At 40.0% G+C, this 21,616-nt stretch overlaps 1 protein-coding gene across 1 annotated transcript in view; it reads right to left on the bottom strand.

Moving 5' to 3' along the window:
* pcnt (pericentrin) overlaps positions 1-21,616 on the bottom strand; it is a 73,518-nt gene that overhangs the window by 4,417 nt on the left and 47,485 nt on the right. The window contains exons 33-52 of the mRNA XM_088607322.1: positions 21,387-21,554; positions 20,605-20,757; positions 20,227-20,397; positions 18,974-19,984; positions 17,562-17,732; positions 16,566-17,090; positions 16,146-16,245; positions 15,426-15,622; positions 14,327-14,521; positions 13,766-13,933; positions 13,135-13,330; positions 10,907-11,129; positions 10,453-10,603; positions 9,223-9,942; positions 8,700-8,950; positions 8,114-8,219; positions 3,124-3,294; positions 2,230-2,382; positions 714-949; positions 134-222 (exon numbers count right to left, since the gene is read on the bottom strand). Coding sequence (XP_088463448.1) covers positions 134-222; positions 714-949; positions 2,230-2,382; positions 3,124-3,294; positions 8,114-8,219; positions 8,700-8,950; positions 9,223-9,942; positions 10,453-10,603; positions 10,907-11,129; positions 13,135-13,330; positions 13,766-13,933; positions 14,327-14,521; positions 15,426-15,622; positions 16,146-16,245; positions 16,566-17,090; positions 17,562-17,732; positions 18,974-19,984; positions 20,227-20,397; positions 20,605-20,757; positions 21,387-21,554 — 5,155 coding nt within the window. The remainder of the gene's footprint in view (positions 1-133; positions 223-713; positions 950-2,229; positions 2,383-3,123; positions 3,295-8,113; positions 8,220-8,699; positions 8,951-9,222; positions 9,943-10,452; positions 10,604-10,906; positions 11,130-13,134; positions 13,331-13,765; positions 13,934-14,326; positions 14,522-15,425; positions 15,623-16,145; positions 16,246-16,565; positions 17,091-17,561; positions 17,733-18,973; positions 19,985-20,226; positions 20,398-20,604; positions 20,758-21,386; positions 21,555-21,616) is intronic.

The following is a 21,616-nucleotide window of genomic DNA, read 5'->3' as shown; positions in this document are numbered from 1 at the left end:
CCTTAAAGAGTAATGTTTATCAAATTCCTAGAATGCACTCGTTACAATGAAAAATGATAATCGTAGGGACTTGGATATACACTTAACATTCACCTCTTATTTTTCATACTACCATAACTGGTTAGCCACTTACCCTTGCTGTGTTCAGCTCCATTTACAACAGCTGTAGGCAGCTGACCTTTTCTGGTGGCCTTCTGCCACTTTTTAACCAAAAACCTCAATCTGTGCAAGAGAAGACAGAGAAACGGTTGACAATTGCTAGTCGGCAAAATGGCCAAAGACATTTCTGGTAACCGTAGCTCTAAGAGTGGCTTTAAATTACATGATTGAAAAGCTGTAAAATGCTTTATATTTTAGCTACACATCACTGGCTTACCACACAACACAATAATTTGGGGGATACCAAGGCTACACATGTTGGGTTCCTCATAAAATTGCTGGCTCTCACCTAACTTCCAAACCAATATTGAAGTCACTGCAATAAACAATTCACACAAGGCGGAAAACGCTGATGAGCTGTTACTAGTCTTTCAGTTCTAATCTATTCAACTTCCCTTCAGTTTATTCTACCAAGCCAACAAGTGAGACTCAGCACTATTTTCATGTTGTCACTTTCGAGTGCCACTATTTACTGCATTCTTCCCACTATTCAGTTTAGCTTTCAACAGTAATGGAGCCAGTTGTGCAACAGAGTCTGGCCTGGCCATACTTACCGGGATATGGCAATGACGACGCGGACTGCAGATCTGAACCTGCTGATCGGTTGTGAACGTATTGCCTCCTGGAGGTCGCCTGGAGAGGGATAGACATCCATTCTGGCAATCAGGGACAAGGTGGCCTGCTCACAGTCCTGAAACCCTCCCAGCAAAAGCAGCAGGTACTTCTTCTGATACACCAGTGCCTTCCTGAAGCTCTCTGCCCTCAGGTACTTCCCATAGAGTCGGTGTAGCTGTTTAAACACAAACAAAAAAGGTTACTAGCAGTTATGCCAGTATTTTGCTTATCCTTTGAACTTGCTACCAAATTGCCCCTCATATTTTTATTTATTGTTGAATGAAAATGGATAAAGTGTGCTCCATTGTACATTATCAATGAATATACATCAGGTACATATATTATAGTTATTAAAATGGGATTTACTAGCTTAACCTTAATTTACAAGACCCTACAACTATAGAGATTGTACAGCATAAATTGGAGTTGTGATTAGTCAAGTTGTATTGACACTAAGACTGAGGGACAGTGTGCAAAATGCCTCTGAGTAAATTTGAGTAATTCTGTGGAGCACTGCAGTGTACAATCAGGTTACTATTAACCTCTACAAGTGAAGATCTATAGCAACTAGACATCGTTGATTGAATATTTACCTTCATATCAATTTGTTCATTGTACAGAACAATTAGTGCATCGTTCCGCATGCTTGTGCTACACTCACTGATTCATTAGGATGGTCTACAGAAAATCTTCATTCAGTATAGTAGAGGACTTTGCTCCAGTTCCTAGGTGAAGTGACAATCTAGCCTCCAAGATACCAAAGGAATGAAAGTGTCGATGTCTTGAGAAGCAAGGTATATTGGTTTGTTTTTTTAATTTATCAGGCCAAAACATTTAACAGGTTTAATTCTTACTCATGAGGCGATTACAAACTTAGCCAAGCAGCAAGTCCCCAATTCTGATGACCGGGTTTCTGCACAATTCAGTTTTACAGCTCAAAGGCAATAAATAAAAATTACCTCAATGCTCAGCTTTAATTCAAAAACACAGAAAGCCCTCAAAAGCCTCTATGTTTCTTTTATTCAACAAGACTGTTAGACTTACAGGATTCTAGTTCCCATTCTCTATGCTTTTGTGCATTTGTTAGCCGAGAATATCGCAATCTACAATTTATCTTTACTGTTTAAAAGTGAAATACCATGCAATTTATCACTTTGGTTTACCTGCTATAATTTTTTTTTAAATTAGTTGTGATTCTCAAGACAGTCAGAATTGAGCAATTAATCAAATTGCAAATTAATCAACCCCCACCAAAAACATGAAATCAACATTTCAAGTTTTTCAAGTTTCTTTTAATGCTCAGTATATGGAGAATGTTCTAAAAACTGTAATAGTACACACAACTGCAAACAACAACAAACTAAAAAAACAGTGGTGCCCTTTAGTTTTGTTTATTGACCTATCTCTTAACTGCAAAAGAAGAAACACACTGAAGTATAATCTGGAGATGGTTACCTTGCTGGAGCTCTCATGAACTGGTCTGTTCTCGATTTCTGCAGTAACGTGGGAAAGCTCAGATTCTGCTTTCTTTAGGGCCATCTGTAGGGCTGCCTTTTCCTTCTGCCAAGCTAGCTTCTCAGACAGTGGGACAATATTAGCTGGCTCCAGCTTTGGAATACAAAGATAATGAAGTGCAACTGACTGCTCTTAATGATTTATACATTTAACTCAGACTTGTATAAATGCTTTTACCCCATTTCACTCAGTATTTGATGTTCCAAATCACATTTAATGGGAAAGGTACAAAAACATTGGCAAAGTTTAAGAAGCATACAAAGGTATCATAAACCATATTGCTTATGAATAAAGGCTGATTAATTCCAATGTAAAATAAATTGTCCAGGCTTTAGAGATGCTAATCAATTATGTATGAGAGAATATTTTAAATGTACCATATGTTTGGACACATATTGCACTATTGATGATGATCACATGCAAACACGCCATTTCAATCATGGAGTAGTTGATTTAAATTAATTTTGACTAGTAAACATGACGGAGATGACCACAGATCTATGCTTACTTCAGAATACCACAAGACCTCAATAAGATCTGATTGTAAGTTATACTATAGCAATACTTGCTGATTAATGGCTATAAATAATACCTGACATACAACTCAATTCTCTCATTCTAAAGATCCACACTATACAGTACTTGTGCTCAAGTACATCATCAAAACAGATTACCTAGTCAGCTTCATCTGGACACAACCCGCAAACTCAATGCTCAAATATTTCTAAAATCTGATGTATATCTACAGCAAACGTATTAACAGAGCACTGCTGAGGTATGCCAGTTTGAAGGGAACTAGAATGAAGACTGAAGAGCCAGTGAACCTCCAGTTACCTGGTCTCTAGCTTTCCTTTGCTCCGTGTACATCAACAGTTCCTTCTCCAAGCGGGTTACAGAGCGTTTCAGCTCCAGTTTATCGGCAGTCAGTGTTGTCAAACGGCAGGTTAAATCTGAATTCTCTCTCAGCAATCGGTCAGCTAGGTTTGAAGCGGTTTGTGCTGGTCTCTGCAGTGGAAAAATTTAGGTGCTTTTATTCTTTCTGTAAACATTATATAAACTAGACAAACTATGACAGTATTGCTTCTTGATTAGAAAAGACCCGTGTATTGTTTGTATTTTCACATACTAGCAGGGATGTCAAGACAATCTAGTTTTATATTCATAAACATTGAAGCTTGCCACCCCAATTGTCTTTACTGGAAACTGCATGAAACAAGTTTAAATTAAAATGATCAAAGACTAATTTAGAGAAAGTAATTTAAAATAAGTAACAGGATAAAATATCAAATTTACTAAAACATTCTTTTGATTTCACCTATTGAGCTCTTCGTTAATTATATCAAATATACTTGCTGTTTAAAGAGGGTTTCTCTGCATATCATATTCAGGCCTATACGAGAAGAGGGGTTTTTGCCGAGTGATAGAGCCGCGTCTTAAAACAATCTGCAATTCCAAATGTGTGGCTTTGAAACCAAAGAGCTTGTAAGGCAGATATATTGATTACATAATTCACATTCTGCAAGAACCTGAAACCAAAACAATTCAACAAAAACTGTTTACATACTACTGTGGAGAAATATACAGTATTAAGATATCATGGTTAACTAGTGCAATTGTAACTGTAAAATAAATTAAACTAAAATCTAACTTGTGGCTGTATTTGTACATTGAAGAACTCTAGGAGATTTTTATATCCATCTAATTACTGTTACTCAAACTGCCTATCCTCTTCTTCTTCTTCTTCTTTTTCACAGCCTTAGTCCCAGACTGTCCTGGGGTCAGCTGCTTTGGTTGCTCTTCTCCATTTGTCTCTGTCGAGCACATCTTCCTCACTCACTTCACATACCTCCATATCTTTTCTCACACAATCTATCCATCTCTTTCTAGGCCTGCCTCTTCCTCTGTTACCTTCCACCTCAAATTCCATTACCCTCTTTGTTACTTCCTCAACGTCCCTCCTCATGATATGTCCATACCACCGTAACCTCGCTTCTCGCATCTTCTCAACCACATCCACCACCCTACATCGTCTACGGATTTCTTCATTTCTGATCTTATCCTTCATTGAAATCTGCAGAATCCATCTCAACATCCTCATTTCAGTTCTTCTCATCAAGTTCTCTTCCCTCTTTCCAACTGCCAAGCATTCAGCTCCATATAGTAATACAGGTCTAATCACAGTCTTGTACATTTTGCACTTTAACTTTCTGGGAATTTTCCTGTCACAGATTATTCCAGTTATTTCTCTCCACTTGTTCCATCCAGCTTTCACTCTTTGTTTTACTGCCTCCAGTGTTTCTCCTCCCTTTACCAGTTTTGATCCAAGGTATTTAAAGTCATCAACTTGTTTCAGTTTTCCTCCATTTGTCTCCTCAACATTGGTCATAGTATCTCCTCTTCTCTCCATTACCATTATTTCAGATTTTTCTGCATTCATTTTCAGTCCACCCTTTTCCAGACTCCTCTGCCATTTGAACACTTTCTCCTGAAGTTCTACTTCTGAGTCTGCCATCAGTGCCACATCATCAGCAAAGATGAGTTCCCAAGGCACTTCTGTTCTTACCTCCTCTGTCAGTGTGTCAATAATGTTTATGAAAAGGAAAGGACTTAGTGCTGATCCTTGGTGTACTCCAACTGTGATTTCAAACTCTTTTGTCTCTCCCTGTTGTGTTATCATCTTTGTAGTTGTATCTCTATAGGTTGCTTGGACTAACTTCACCATGCTTTCTGGTACTCCTTTCTTCCTCAAGCACCAATACACCACCTCTCTGGGCACACGGTCATATGCCTTCTCCAAGTCCAGAAAGGCCACATACAGCTTTTTCCCTTTCTCTAGTGTCTTCTCCTGTAACTGTCTCATCACAAAAATGGCATCTGTTGTGCTTTTCCCCGCTGAGAATCCAAATTGTGAGTTGTGGATCCTGATTATCTTCCTGAGTCTCTTGTCCAGAATTTTTTCCAGGATTTTCAATCCATGTTCCAGAAGTTTTATTCCTCTATAGTTTTTACACTCCATTGGGTCTCCTTTCTCCTTGTAGATGGTAACCATACTGCTTTTTGTCCATTCTTCTGGAATTCTCTCTTCCTTTGCAATATTGTTTAGCAATCTCGTCAGCCACTGAATCCCCTCTTCATCGAGGTTCTTAAAGTGTTCTGCTGCTATTCCTGATGGTCCAGTTGCTTTGCCCACTTTCATCTCTTTGATAGCTTCTGTCACTTCCTTTACTGAAATTTCTTGGATTGGTCCACACACTACGTCTGCCTCCACTAGGTTCTCCCTCTCATTTTCTACATTTAACAGATTTTTGAAGTACTCTAGCCATCTTTGCTTGATCTGTTCTTGTTTAATCAAGACTCTGCCTTCTCCATCCTTGAGTACCGCCACCCGGATAATATCTTTTTTCTGTCTCGCTCTATGTTTAGCAATCTTGTAGATTTGGTCCTCTCCTTCCTTTGTTTCAAGTTTCTCATACCATTCTTTCCAGGCTCTTTCCTTTGCTCTTGCTACACTTCTTTTTGCTACCTTCTTTAGTCTCTTATATTCTTGTAATTCTCCAGTGCCATCTTTCAGTGCCTTGTATGCTTTTTTCTTTTCCTTCAGTGTTTCCTGAACTTCCATATCCCACCACCACTCTTCATTTTCCCTCGGTCTGCCTCCTCTTGTCTTTCCACAAACCCTGGTAGCAGCCTCTTCTAGGATGTGGCTCATCTCAGTCCACTCTTCTTCAACTGAAGGCTCCTCTGTTTCCTCTGTGTTGTTTTTCATTTCTTTCACCAGCCTGTTGAAATCTACTTTGTTTTCTCTCAGTTTCCACACTTTTGTTCGTGCTGGGTGTTTCCTCTGCCTTATTCTTCGCTCCTTCAATATTGTGATGTCCATCACCAGTAGCCTGTGTTGTCTGGTAACAGCCTCATAGGGCAGGACTTTAGCATCTTGGACTTTCGCTCTATCAATTCTTCTCACTAATATGTAATCTATTTGGGTATCATGGCCTCCACTCCTGTATGTCACCTTTTGCTCATAATTCTTCGTGAACCCTGTGTTCACTGCAAACAATTCAAGAGCTTGGAGTGTTTCTAGTAGCCTTCCTCCTTCTTCATTTCTCTCTCCTAGCCCTCTCTGACCATGTTCATCTGGATAATCTGGGCATTTCTCTCCTAAATGTGCATTGAAGTCTCCTCCAATTACCACCATTTCATTTCCTGGGATTCTGCTAACCACTTCTTCGAGATCTTCCAAAAAGCTATCCTTTTCCTCCTGTGGTCTTCCTACCTGTGGTGCATATACAGAGATGATATTCCATAACCCACTCTCAAAAGCCACCTGTACATTGATAATCCTGTCTGAGTGTCTAACCACCCTCACTATCTTGTCTGCTAGGTCTTTGCACACTATCACACCCACTCCATTCATTTTGGTACTCTTTCCAGCATATAGAATCTTGTATCCCTCTCCTAGGTGTCTTGAGCTGTTTCCTTTCCACTTGGTTTCTTGCACACACAAGATCTCCACTTTTCTCCTTGCCATAGTTTCAACCAATTCTCTCCCTCTCCCTGTCATGGTGCCAACATTCCAACTCCCCACTCTCATTGACTTAACATTCCTTCCAGGCCCCTTCACCTTGTTTCTTTTCTGTAGCCCCCACTCTACAGTTTTCCCCACAGTAGCATAATTTCCATTAGTACCCTGTTGGGACACAGCACTAATGGCGGACGTTGTTAACCCGGGCCCCGGCCGATCCGGTATGTGCTTTGTGTTCTTTGCAACCATGGTTTTGGCAAGATGGTTTTACGTCGGATGCCCTTCCTGACACAACCCTTTTAGTCGCCTCTTACGACAGGCAGGGATACCCAGGAGGTATTCTGATCCCCCTCCCGAGGGAATTCAAACTGCCTATCCAATCACACCTTATTCATAACATTACCTTCACAAGCATTTCGTTCAGTGCAGTCGTTCACAGCAGTAATTTGTTTTGGTTCTTTATAGGACCATCAATTTTCAGGTTTAAGAGCAATCTTTACATCTTTCTTTTAGCCATATTTCAAATAAATTGACATCCCATCTACTTTTAGTCAATGTGCTAGCTGAAAACTGTTCATGACCAAAAACAAAGCTTCATTTGTAAGTGGTTGAACAAAATGCAAACCAAACTGTCTTTACTTAAAAACAGAATGTTCTGAATCCAAGAAACTCATCACAACACTGGCTCAGAATCACAATACAAACTTTATCATTTTGATTCACAAGATCAACAGACCAGTTTAGTTTCACTCACCTGTGTAACAATGAACAACTACCAGCTAAAAACACTAGTTTAATTGCTCAACTAATTGTGCTTCCATTCTTTAACCAGTTTTCTGTTAAAAACATTTAGAATTTATTTAGAATGAAAGTGCAGGTCCATCACTATATGCAACGTAAAATCAAAGTGTGATGTTACAAAGTTTTATGGCACTCAAAAGCCTAAAATTGTATTGGCAATTAAACATTTCCCATGGTTTATCCTTAGGGCCCAAAGCAAAGTAAATGACCAACTACATATTTGATCACTAGGTAAAACGTAGTATATTACTGCAGTCACTGGTATTCTAAAAGTAAAAATGATTCCAATGCAAACCATCTTGGAACAACAGTGCTTGGAAAAAAATACAATCCCCAAACATATTCCTCAGATAATGCAGCAAGACCTGACAGGTGATTTGCCGAGAAACTTTCATTCCATTTAGAGGGCACAAAAAGCCAATACGAAGAACCTGTATATATTCAATCCTTTGTCAACCTGTCACTTCATTGTAAAATGCCAGACATCTGCATCCCACTCACCTGAATGCTGGAGCACAGCATCTTTAAGTCATTGTCCAGGCTGCTCAGGGTACTTAACAAGTACTGCAGATCCTCTTCTTCAGACTGACTCTGACCAGGTCCACCCCTAATAAACATTTCAATAGAAATAAAAGATCTGTCCACTATTGTCACAAAGGATTGTTGAGGTCTGGAAGAGGCTGCTTTTTTTAAGCTAGTATTCCGACTTCTTTCAAGAATTGACTGAAGATTAGATCTTAGGGAACCTAGGATCAATTCGCTATTAGCAACCCAACAAGTTACACTATAGTTGCCCATATTACTTGCGATCTTTTGGTTGTTATAAACAATGCCTGTTTTTATAAGTATGCAAAGAAATGGTTAAGGGGTAAAACCAATACATTTTCAATGTAGAAAACTCCTGTTTTCTGCAGCATTGATTAATAAATATGGACATTCCATACTTAAAATATTTTTAAATCCATTCTCTTACACTGTATGAAATGCATTTGCAAAACATATTTACCCAGGCAAAAGCTTCCTTACAAAGTTAAGGTTTATCTACACAGAGGTGACTTGGCTCTTTTTAAAGTCACCACTCCATTACCTGTCTTGGGAACTGTGTATGAAGTCCTTCAGTCGGAGCGTGGCCAGCTGAAGCTGCTGCTGCATGAACTGCAGTTGTTGGTGGTGCCGCAGGAGAGCGTCTGTGTCACGAGCTGGACGGAGGTTGGGTGTGTGAGCTTGTTGCAGTCTTTGTGAAGTCAGTTCCCTCTCCTGTTCTTCCAGCTCTGCCAGAGTCTGTTGGAGCTGCTTCATGCGCTGCTGGTCCCTCTGTTTCTGCATCTCCATCTCACGCTGTGGAAAAGTAAAGCACAAGAGTAACCCAATTAGCATGTGCCCAGGGAGGAAAACAGTCAGAAACAAGAAACAAAAATGGTCAGAAAACAACTTTCATATTCAAATTTTTCAAAAAGGTTAATCAAATCTTAATGCTAAACTTGAACACTAGGATGTTAATATTGCTGTGCATAGTACTTTATACTGTATGTGTTATTTTGCTGTATCACCTAAAAAAGCTCTAGAACTAGAGCTTAAATGGTGAGATTCATGGAAGCCAAAATCCTCACCAGTCTTTCAACGGTCCTCGCATGTTTGCGCTCTCTGTCTGCCAGTTCTTGCTGCTCTTGTTTTCTTATTCTTTCCCTCTGCTCCTCCTGGGTCCTCTCCTTCTCCTTCATAGCCCTGATTTTCTCCTGCAGTGCTTCAAGGTCAGCCTGCAGTTGGGAAACTCTCTGCTTCTCTGTGTCCAGGCTACATGCCAGCTCCTGTTTCTGGATCTGCAGGTTCTCTAGAGCAATGCGCAGTTTGACACTGACCTCCTGCTCTTGTAGCAGGCCTTCACGGGTCTGCTGGGTGTCTGCCTCCAGCTGTCGTTTGGTTTGTATGGCCTGCTGCTGGGTCTTCTCCATCATGGCAGCCAGCTCCACGCTGCGTGCCCTCTCCTGCTCCAGGTGGGCCTGCAGCTCTTGAATGAATGTTCTGTCCTGGCTAGCTGCGCCTTCCCTGCGCAGCGATTCCTCCTTCATCCTCTGCCGGTACTCCTCCACCAGCTGCTGCTGTTCATGGCCGAGGCTGTCCCGAAGCTTGTCACAACGGGCCCGCTCTTCCTCGAGCTGGTGCTGCACCTCGCTGAGCTTGCTCCTCTCCTGCGAGATGAGAGCCTCACAGCGGGACTGCTCAATCTGAAGTTCCTTGCGCAGATTACTGGAAATGATGCGCTCTTGTTCTAGAGCACTACACAGTTGGCTGTTTTGGAGGTTGCGTTCTTCCAGTGATGCCCGCAGCACCTGAAGAATTTTGTAGAAGGGAAGGGTGAAGTGTAAAGCAGAAAAGGCTTAGAGCATTTTCCGTCAAAGCACGTTCTCAACCTTTTTAATCAATACACGTGTATATAAAATGAGTGAGCCATACATTTTACAGATACTAATAATAGGCAAAGGAAAAGCATGATTTAATGGAAAGAAAAAGATAAGTTGAATTTATCTCTGACAAGTTGAGGACAATGATAAAATTATGAATTGAACAAATGTTATTTAAAAGAGGAAAAATGGAAAGGAAAATAAACTCAAGAATTATGAACAGCTGACCTTTAGATCAAAGACTCCACTAAATGAAAACCTAGATACAGAAATGTATTAATAGAAAATAAGCTTCACCACTGAGTAATTGATTCTAGGGATTACTCTAATTTCATTATTAGTTATTGCCCATTCTGTTAAGAGAATGTAACACATTTGTATAAACTGAAATCACTAGGCTGTTTAAACATATTTAAACAAATGTAAAGTGTTGTGTACCTCATGTGTCTTTCCCTCATGGTCAAGTCTTTGTTGAGATTCTAGTCTCTCCTGGTCCAGGTCATGCTGCAATTCCCAAATTTTCTGTTTCTCCTTCTCCATTGCTTCCAAGCTTGTCTGCTGCTTAGCTTCCTCATTCTGCAGCTTAGATCTACAAGGCATCAGATCATTCTGAAATTGAATCTTTACATTCATTCGCTAAAAATTCTTAACATTTTAAGAATGCCGTAAGCTCAAAGTACATACATGACTATCTTCCAACCTGCCCAATAATGCTAATGAAATACATTTATTAGGCCTTGTGGCCTCAATTCTGTTCTCTGCACATCACAACTATAAGTGGCCACAATACACAACAGAAGAAAACAGAACGTTGAACTATGCAAGGCGTAACTTTCAAAATAGAAATGATAGACCAAAAGCATATGTAAGCTTCCTTAAATCTAAACTGTACCTGAGCCTTTGGATCTCATTCTGAAGCTCCTGCTGGGCCTTGGTAGCTGTATGCAGCTCCTGGCTGGAGCTAGAGAGCTCCTTCTTCAGCTCACATACAGCCTCCTGCTCTGTCCTGAGGTGAGCACGCAGTTCAGCTGACCTGGTCTGCTCCGCTCTCAAGGAATTCTGCAGATCGCTCACCAGTGTCTGCTCCTGCTGCAGCTTGTACTCCAGCAACTCCACTACAAAGAGACATTGTTACTATTGATGGAGCCTGATAGCAGCTTTCACATGCTGAACTCTGACCATCCCACTTGCTTAAGCACAGATACTTCCCCCTCCTGTACTAAACCCTAAATGGTGAATGTTTACACTAAAGTCCTGATGAGAAAGGAAGGTTTAAGTGCTGTCTGAGTCCTGGAGTATCATGAGAAAGTTACTTCAAAGACAGGAGGGGGAAGGTGTAGAGAAACGTATATATAAGCAGTGTAGAGTCATATCCCCTTTGAGCTACGATAGGTAATATAACTACTATGGTCCTTATTGTGGTTCTTTGCATGCATTCAATAAAGCTTGGCTGGATAAATGAACACTTCAGGTTTGAATTTCTTGGTTTCTACACTATGTTAAAATGTCAACATGTATTGAATGCATATTAAAAACTAAAGAAGCATCTTGCTGATCCCATGCTACAGACTGGACAGACTGAAAAGAGTTATTAACACAAAACCTTGAAAAAAGTCAACTTTAAAACATTAATATTTCAGGTGGAATAAAAAATTAAAACAATACATCTACAACAATCAAGACTCAGTGCTAGATGACATCAGGAGATAACTTCTCCGGGTGTGAAGTCTCATAAGCAAGGGCCCTTACAAGCATGAGTCGTAATGATACACCTCTTCAGCAGCAATGAAGACCATATTTCTGCTGATCACAAATCCTTTAAAAACCAACCTGGGACATCAACTTTTTCCCCAAAATTGGCATAAAATGCAATGCATTAAACCTAATGCAGCCCCAACCACATATACATAACTAAAATTGGTAGCAATGTCACAAAAAATGTAATTAGTTCTGACAGCTTCCCTGTATAACTGTACCAGTATATAGTACAATACAAAGATTACCAGGATGATAAAACTATAAAATAGTTTATTCAATTTTTGTGTTATGTTTTTAATCATATATATATATACACACACACACATACTACTAAGGAACATCTCACTTTGGAACACTCTTACCCTAAACTTTCAGAGTTGAAACAAAAAATTGCCATCTACTGGTGTAGAAAGTAGTGGAGAGTAACCAGGCAGTTCCCAATGGATGTCAGGATAAGGGACTGAAAAGTAGCAACTTAAAGCAATGCATAGTGGAGAATTTGCCCCACAAGAAAACTTGTAAATACTGAGGGTCAAAGACTGCAAAACCATTTTCTTGTATAAGAATAGGTAGAGATGTATACCATCTCCTTAAAATTTTCTTAATATAATAGAAATGATACTTATTTAACCTTAAGGTACCTTAGATGATTGTAAGCTGTTTGCTTGATAACCTGTTGCAGTATGAGAAAAATTGTTACTATCATAATTATATTTAATTTAATAAATTTAATAAAAATTTAATTTTTCTGAAAACCATGAAACCATTCATGCGTATTCTTGAATGGTCTTTCCTGTCCTAGCTCCTTCTGTAGTTATTGTAAAAGCTTATGGCTAAATACTGAAAGAGGGCTAAACGAATACGAGATCTTCAATCCACAATATCATCAATTGTACCATTTCTTCATGGTACCATTATCCCACTCCTGTGCCATGCATTTTTATACCTCTGAATGCTTTAAACCATCCTTAGCTTTATTTTCTATTTCAGCAGCAAGTAACTACTATACTGTATGTAGTGATCTTGGTGGCAAACAGAGCATGGCCAATGTCCACTGCACATTAACCTTATTTACTACATTCACATTGAATTTAACATCCAGTGTAATACTACATTGAGAACCGTGCTAGTGTAGTCTGTACATTAAAAAAAACATTGTTACATGATTGAGAAGATAACACAAAGCATCACATCATCGCAATGCGAGAGAACATAATAGGACCTAAAAGCAGCTGAACATTCTGGTACACAAGTTGAATATTTGTGAAGCTCCTCAGTTCATCAGACTCAAGTGTGAATTATAACCACCTGTACTCATATACAATGTGAAGAGGTAAGCACACATGAACAGAACAGACTCACCCTGACGTCGCAGCTGGTGCTGGCGCTGGTTGCCCTGCTCCTCGACAGAACTCAGAGTGCTCTGCAGCTGCTGCAGCTGCTCCTGGCTCTGTAGGCTGGAGATGCGAAGCTGAGCCTGCAGGGCCTGCACTTCGGCTAGTAGGCTGCTGCGGTCTGCCGTAAGAAGTCGCTCCAGAGACACTTTCCGCTGCTCGTCCTGAACACAAATCGAAGGTGGTAAAGTTTTTTTGAGGATCTAAACAGCCACAATACACAACCCCAAGCGAAGCCAGTGCAACACAATTAAGGGGATGGCAGGTGATATACAGGAAAAGGCGTAAATTGTTCAAAAACATAACTTGGGTCAATCCAATTAACCTAGAGAAATTACAGCGAGTTTACTGAACTGACTAACTGGATTGTTTTACATAACATTAGTAATTTTTATATTCAGTATGTGAGATGACTTCACTGCAAAAACACCTTAGCTCATCATTAAAAGGTTTCTTGATCGGCCCATAACTTATATAAATACAGATGAACATCTCCTAAACTTAATTTATAACAACTGGACACTGATTGTCTACCTGAACTGCCCACAGCTCATTCAAAAGCAGAGACCACATTTGACATGAAGAGCTGGTGCCATTACCTGTTCTTTTAGGAGTCGCTCCAGTCTGTCTAAGAGGGGGCTAATGTCTGCAGGGCCCCGTGAGCTGATGGAGTGGAGCTCAGATCGGAGCCAGTCCCTCTCTCTGTCAAACACACTGTGCACAGCCTGTAGCAGCTCCCCCCGCCAGTCTGCTCCATCATTACACTCCTGCTTGCACAGTGGGACAAGAGTTATGAACCTGAGCTCTTACTGAACTGCTAAAAATCATAAAACTTGACAAGCAAACGTCAATGGACGATTCACTGAGATTTTAGTCTTTAATTTTTAATTCCCTAAACCTAAGGAAACTAATGGCAAAAAATCATGGCAAACTACATTTTTAAACTTTTGCACTATTTTGCAGTTTCTCAAAATCTTGGTTAAGAATTCTATAGTTTCCAGATCTTGCATCTAGTTTTGCACAGGAATAATTTAACAGTAAAAATGTGCAAGTTAATTTTGCTACACTAACATCTAATTTCCTAAAAAGTTTAAAAAAAATTGTGCTGTGATTCAGTTTAAGAGGAGAAATGAGTTGCAGTGTATTCAAACCATACTGACCTTTTCTTTATCAACCAGTTTGGAAAGGAGATCTTTGAGTGATTGGATGACTTCTTGCAGAGCTACCTTCTCTCTGTGCCAGCTCTCAGGCATAACACCAGTTGGAAGCTCAGTGGGCATAACCGAGACGGGGACAGACCGTTCGGAAAGCAAAAGCACCCGGCAAGCCTCATCATACACCTTCTTCAACAAACCCTAGTAGAATACACAACAAAAAAATTGAGATTTTCATCTTCCAGTCTAAAGCTTTTTCCACAAGAGAACTATGTACTCCATTGTTAATTCTACTAATGTCCTCACACATCCTGCCCTGTCTTTGTATCTGAACTGCTGACAACATTAAGGACTATGACTTGTCCAGTCTTTATGCTTGGTGATTTTTACATTCATGTTGACTCCTTAAACAGTTTCAGTTTTTATATCCACCCTGGAATGCTTTGATCTGTCTCAATTGGATAGATTTCCCACCCATGTCTATGGTCACACCCTTGATCTTGTTTGTGCTTTTGGCCAGAATGCCTCTAAATTTTGCCACAACATTGACCTACACATTTCTGATCACAAAGCTATATTTGATGTCTGTATCAATCTATCTTCAGCACAATTGTTTTTGGAAATCTGAAATCTCCAAACCACTCCTAATTCTCTACTGCTGTACTTAGTTCTCCCCCTTTAAAAAACTGGTCATTTACAACAGCTGAACTGTCAATATTCTAAACACTATATTGACTAGTGCTTTGGATAAACTCACACCCCTTAAAACTCACTTGGTTTCCTTCAAGCACTCCTCTCCATAGCACACATCTGAACTTCAGAATCTGAAGCTAGCTGGACGGCTTTTAGAACGCTCAAGCAAAACAATCCGGCCTAGTGGTTCACACTCTTAAAACAGGCTTATAACTAGCACCTTAAGATTAAATTGACTAAAAGGAAAATTAGCTTCAGCTACTGTTCTGGCTGTAATGCACCCTAATTATGTGGAAGAGAACACCCAATTAATGCACTGAAACTGCTACAAAATATGACAAAGTTCACTAAGGTTTCTGCCACTAACATCTTTATGAAAACAGAAATTATGTCAAGCCATGCTGCTCTGTACCTGCAGCTCAGGAGAAATATCTTCCTCTGGTTTGACTGCACTCTGTGCCATGCTGTTGTCATCTGGTAGGGTCATGCCACGCTGACGGAGGTACTCCACAAAATTGGCATCAAGGCGTTCTGTTGTCTCCAGCTCCAACTTCAGTCGAGCCCCTACTTCTGAACTTCCATCTGGAAATGTATTGCACCCTAATGAATCTGAGATCAAAGGCAAATGAACAATGGATAGCACCTACATGTATGAAATTCACAGCCATTTTACTAGCTCTATTTTAAATAAGGGTCAAGTATTTTTACATTGCTTACTTATCAATTATGTATTTAGTACGAGGGACAGGAGATTGTTTCTTGGTCTAAACAGCAGTACTGATGAAATTGTACAGCCTGTTTGTGTACTGCCAGTCTTTGGTCAGAATGGTGTGTTAAAATGCTGAGAGCTCTATAGCAACTCAATCTCACCACTATTGCAGACAGTATGCTATTGCTTAATAGCTAAATTATCACATATTATTCTGTGTATATTAAATTACTTCTTGAGCTCACTCCATGTTCCAGATGGTATTTCTATACACTGTAAAAATACGGAATATACTAAGTGAAGAACCAGTTCATAGTTTAACAGAATCAAGAATTAAGCTGCACACACTACAAAATATTTTAACATTCATCTCACAGCAAAATACATAAACACATCGAAAGTGTAATGACAACTGTTACTTACTGCTTCCATATCCATCACTGACCCACTCATGAACAGAAACTGTAGAAGCAGTACACTCAGGGGAAGGAGACTGAAATTCAAGGTTGTCAAGATCCTTTGCCTAAATGTAAGGAAGTATTTTCATTTAAATAATTACTATTCATGTAATTTTAATGATAAAAGAGCACAAATGTTGGAACTTAAACGGGTGTTATTTCACCTATAGCAAAGAGAAATTCCCTTATAATTTGGAAATGCAGAGAAAAAGATTTCAATCTTTAAGTTTACTGTTTCTACAAAACCACAAAAACGTTTTTTTAACAAAGTTCAAGATCTCAGTTGGGACAAATGGCATAAAGATTTTTATATTTCAACCATTAAAGAAAAGCCAAACAAAAAAACACCAGATTAAAATTTATGTAACGCATGCAAATGACAAACCTTCTCCATATCAACGGAGTGCAGGAGGGAGAAGTTCCCCTCAGAATCCAAATGGGAGCCCAGGGAGTGGGTGCTAGGATGCTCGGAGTCAGTGGGGATGTGGTCTGGAGGCTGGGAGCAGTTCCTCTCCAGAGTGGAAGCCTTGCTGTGCAAGAGGTCCAGGCCTGTGCTGTGGAGAGTGCTGAGCTCCAGGAGGTTAGACGACTGGAAGTTAGGACCACGCTCCATACTAGCATCATACTTCCGCAGAACCTCTGGTGAACACGGGGAGCTCTCCCCCGACAGGCTGAAGAGGTACCCTCTGTACTTCTCTGGAGACTTCTCATCTGGACCACAGGGCTTCACATCTGCATCTCTGACAACTGAAGGAGCCCGGAAGCTGTATCGCTCTCTCATCTGCTCCAGTTCCCTTTGCTGGTAGGCCAGCTCCTCTTCCTGCATTACCAGGTCTGCCTGCAGGCCTTCTAGCTCCGATTTAAGCTTCTGGTTGTGGATCTTCAAGTCAACCAGAGCTTTGTCTTTTGTCTAATAAGACAAATAGAGGCCATCAGAAAAGGCTTGATATAAAGAAAAATATTAGTTTTATAATTGTATAAGAATCCTAAAATTATCAACTTACATCTGACAGCTGACTAAGAAAGAGAACATGAAATCAAGTAAATAACCAAATGTAAATTTAAAATGGTCTACAGTAAAGTATGAAACAAAAGGTCATGAAAAAGCTGCAAAACTATTAACCTTAATGTAAGCTCCGATTACTATTGGAAAACTAAGCTAGCAGTATTCCACAGCCATTGAGGCCATCACATGTAACAGGATCATATGATGCTTTTTATATTACCTGGGCCAGACGAGAAGCTAAACAAACCGACCAGTTCAAATACAAAAGACAGTACTTTCACACTAACCTCAAGTGGTTTTCAGAAGTAAATACGAATCACATTAAAGGAGCATGGCATATACAAAACAATGCACAGTACCATACTATCACAGTACCTGCCCCTCCTCCAGCAGTTTTTCTGCTCTCTCTGTACTGGAACTCAGCCCCTCCTTCACAGCTGCTAGCTCTGCCCTTAGAGCCTCGTGCTCCACCTTCAGCTCAGCCAGCTGCTCCTCCTTCTCTCTAAGGGCACACTCAGCTTTTCCCAATGTCTCCTCCGCTCCCCTCTGATGAAGAAAATTAAAACATTTACTCATCTAGTAAACCTCAAGACTGAGAATTTTTAACTGAGTGACAAGCACAACATTCCTGTCACTGTCCATGTTCGCATATACTGTCTGATACAAGCTCATGCTTTGTTAAAGAAAGAACCAAGGCAGCTTTTAAGCAGGAGGAATATCACAAGTTTCCACTGTTTAATTTCAAAACTAGGTCAAGCACCTTTAAAAGAATGTATAGAATTACTTGTTTAACCCATATAAACAGTTTGAGATAGATTAAAAACCAAAGTAGTAGATAAACCTCCTTAAAAAAAAAAAGCAGTTGTAAATACCATAAAACCGTACAGATGTACTCCCTTCCAAGCATTAGCTCTTCCTCTTTCCCCGTGCGCACACTTCCTTTTCCTGCTAGTGGCCAGCTCAAGATCAGATGTAAAAGCAGCCAGCTCACTAACAGCTAAATTAATCCAATATGTCTTTAAATGAGGGTATACACACTTTTTCCACACAGCCTTAGGGCCTTAGTACAGTGTAGTTCTAAGAATACAACATTATTCAGTTTCTTCCTCTTCCATTTTGTAACTATCTGAATCTAAATAGCATATAATGCAGATTAAAAATGCTGAAAAATAAGATGAACAATGATGTAAACAACCTAATGCTAAACAGGCAAAACCACTGGCAAACTGCCCACCAAAACTTTATCCCTGAAATATTTGGAAAAAAACATAAGTTTTTCAGATGGCAGCTTTTGTTTTTAGTAGTGGAACAAGAGAGCAATTTCTTACTCTCCAGAGTAATAAAAACCAAGCAGGATAATTACAAAATTGAAATGGATGTACCTATGTTCTTTTTTTGTGTCAACATGATTTGAACATCTGTACCCAAAAATATATTGTTTATATAGTTTCTTCTTGGACAACTAGGGACTACCCCTGCAATCCACTATACCACGGCCAGTTAGCTGCATTAATCAGCTGTATAATAAGGATAGCCATTGCTACAAAATGGTCAATAGCTTAGAAACAATTTGAACCAGCATCTGCCAGGCAATAAGACTGTTTCTGCAGAACATCAGGTGAGACTTTACAGTTCCACTTTTAAAAAAAGTTCCTATGTTTTACACTGTAATGCAAACTAAGGTGAAGTATTTTCCTTTTAGGCTTTGATGTCACCACTGACTTCAGAAACAGAAAATACTATTTAAACCCAATTATAAAAGTCTGAATTGCACTGCAAGCACTTACCAGCACTTCTTTCTGTTCCTCCAAGTTCCTTGCTATCTTCTCCTCTAGCTGAAGGTTCAGCTCCTGAATCTGAGTGTTTTTAAAGGTAACTTCATTCTTCAGTCTTTCGATCTCCTCCTGAAGATGGCCCTCTCTTTGTCGGAGAGCCTGACACTCAGTGTATAGTTCAGTTTTCACAGTTGCCAGATGAAGAATTTCTGCCAAGCCACCCTGAACCTTGGTTTCTAATTTTTTTACCTCGGCATCTTCCCTGTTCTTCAACTCTTGGTCCTGCAATTTCAGTAGCTCCAAATCCACTGCAGGTTTTTCTCTTAGCAGCTTAAGAAGCTCCTCAGTCTCAGACTTCTTCAACTGCAGCTCCTTCTCAAGTTCCATTACTTTCCCTGGCAGGTGCCCCAAATTAGCAAGTGCTGCATCTCTTTGCTCTTCAGAAGTCTTTACCTGCAGCTCAGTCTCTACCAACTGGGCCTCCCGCTGTCTCAAGATGTCCTCCAGCTCTTGGACACGGGCAGCCAATAGGTCAACTTCTGCCTGCCGCTGGGAAAGATGTGCTCTAAGCAGACTAGATTCCTCCTGAAGGGTCTCCAGTTGCTTCCTCTCATCCTGCAGGCTCTTTCCCAGATTCTCAACCTGATTCCGAAATGTCTCCTCCTGAGTCTGGAGTAGGTGCTGAATGGCCTCTTTCTCTGTAGAGGCCAAATCCAGTTGAGCTTCCAGCTTCTTCAGATGGGCTTTGGATGACTGAAGGCTTTGGCTGGCCAACTCATGGCCTAGACTGTCTTCCTGGCTGGGGTGCTGCCAGAAGTCCTGGAGCTCCAGGCTGTCCTGGGAGTCACTAACCTCATGGCGGTTGGGTCCAAGCTGGGCAAGCTCCTCCTGCAGCTTCTCAATTACCTCATGCAACTGCTCCACCTCCTCCTCTTTGTTCCGGCGCATTCGCTCCTGATCTACTCGAAGATGTTCAACCTGAGACCTCAGCTCTTCGACTTCAGCTTGCTTCTCTTCGAGCACCTAAAAAATAGACAGAGAAAATTGAACTCAAATCTTTACAGAACAATATACTGTTATTAATAAGCATAAAGCAATCTAGTTTAAAAGCACTTTGCTGTAACTTAATTCAAACATGTTTTGTAATTTACAAGGAACAAAATCTTGCAGGGTACTTCTGGACCCTATTTTCTAAAGACAATTGCATTCAAACTGCATTTCACCTGGTAATGAAAAAGGCAAAACAGCTCTTCCATTCTTGCTACCTTGTTATCCCTGATGTTGTCCATGTCCTGCTGCAGTCTCATAATCTGCTCATTCAGGTGGTCAATTTCCTGGTTCTTCTCCTCCAACAGAGCCTGAGGGAACAGCAGCATAGAAGACGCGCTGTCCTCAGTGTCCTCCCCCTGATGTCTGCAGAGACTGGACACCATCTCCTAATGATACATAATACAAACAGAAAAAGAAAATGGATTGCACTCAAGATGACTTCAAGATGAACACATTAAGCAACTAAACTTGAAAGAAAATGCCATATATATTCAGTTTTCTTCACCAAAAGCTTTCTATTTTGGAGATACTAAGAACTCTGTGATCTTGAATTAAAACAGTACATATGTGAATGACAATCAGCTTTACACTACCTTCAGTTGAATAATTTCTTCCTGCAATTGGTCAACACAGGCAGAGCTCTGCTTCATCTGTACCTCCAGCTGCATCTTAAACTGAAGAACCTCATCTGATTTAGTGTCCAGATCCCTTTGGATGTGCTCCAGCTGAATGTTGAGAGCCTCAATCTGGGCAATAAAAATATTTTCACTCAGAAACCACATTCCACTTAAGTAGGAAGTCTTAAAAGTTGACAAAAAAAATGCACGTTAAAAGATCTTTTACTCCAAGGTTTCAGAAAGTTAAAATTCTGTTATATGATTTTATATACCTTCACCTAAAACCCATCAAACACTTAAATGATTTTATTATTCATTAATAAAGTTTGGGAGATTTGGGAAATTTTGGGAGACTGCTTTTGGTTGTCTGTACTATCAGCAATTTAAGTGCTTTGATATATATATATATCTTTGCCATATTCGTTTTTCAACCTTCATAAACGACCCAACTCCAAGAAAACTGACTCAGCTCGACTAGGGCAAATCTTTTCCTTAAAAACACTTGTAAACTGTGTTATATGACCACTAGATGGCAATGCAACTTGAGAAATATGAATCTTTCAGATCCAAATTATGCAATAAACAAAATGGCAAAATCAACAATCTTCTGTTTGAGAGCTATATAAAAGATATATTTCCTGGACAGTTTGCTTACATAAACTGAAAGCTTTCAAAAAGACTCAAAACAGTGGTCTACCTTGTTAATTACATTTTAATTTGCCTGTGACATTCATGCCAATTAACTGGGTATAGCACACCTGTTTCTCTTTGCCAATCAGAGCCTCCTGTCCAGCTTCCAGCTGTTCCTTTAAGACTTGGTCCACGTTACTCTCTGGGAATCTGTGGCGAGTTTCATCTAGTTTAGACTGCAGAGCTGAGATTTGCATTCGGTTTGTATATTGCTGCTGTTGAAGAGCATCTTTATCCTGGAATAAAAAGTAAGAAGTGCATCAGATCACAAGCACTCACAAGATCTGCCTCAAACACT

Source organism: Lepisosteus platostomus, chromosome 14 (assembly GCF_059453375.1).
Source record: "Lepisosteus platostomus isolate fLepPlt1 chromosome 14, fLepPlt1.hap1, whole genome shotgun sequence".
Classification (NCBI taxonomy): domain Eukaryota; kingdom Metazoa; phylum Chordata; class Actinopteri; order Semionotiformes; family Lepisosteidae; genus Lepisosteus; species Lepisosteus platostomus.
The sequence above is the reverse complement of the archived record's forward strand: the minus strand, read 5'-3'. Positions and strand labels throughout refer to the sequence as shown.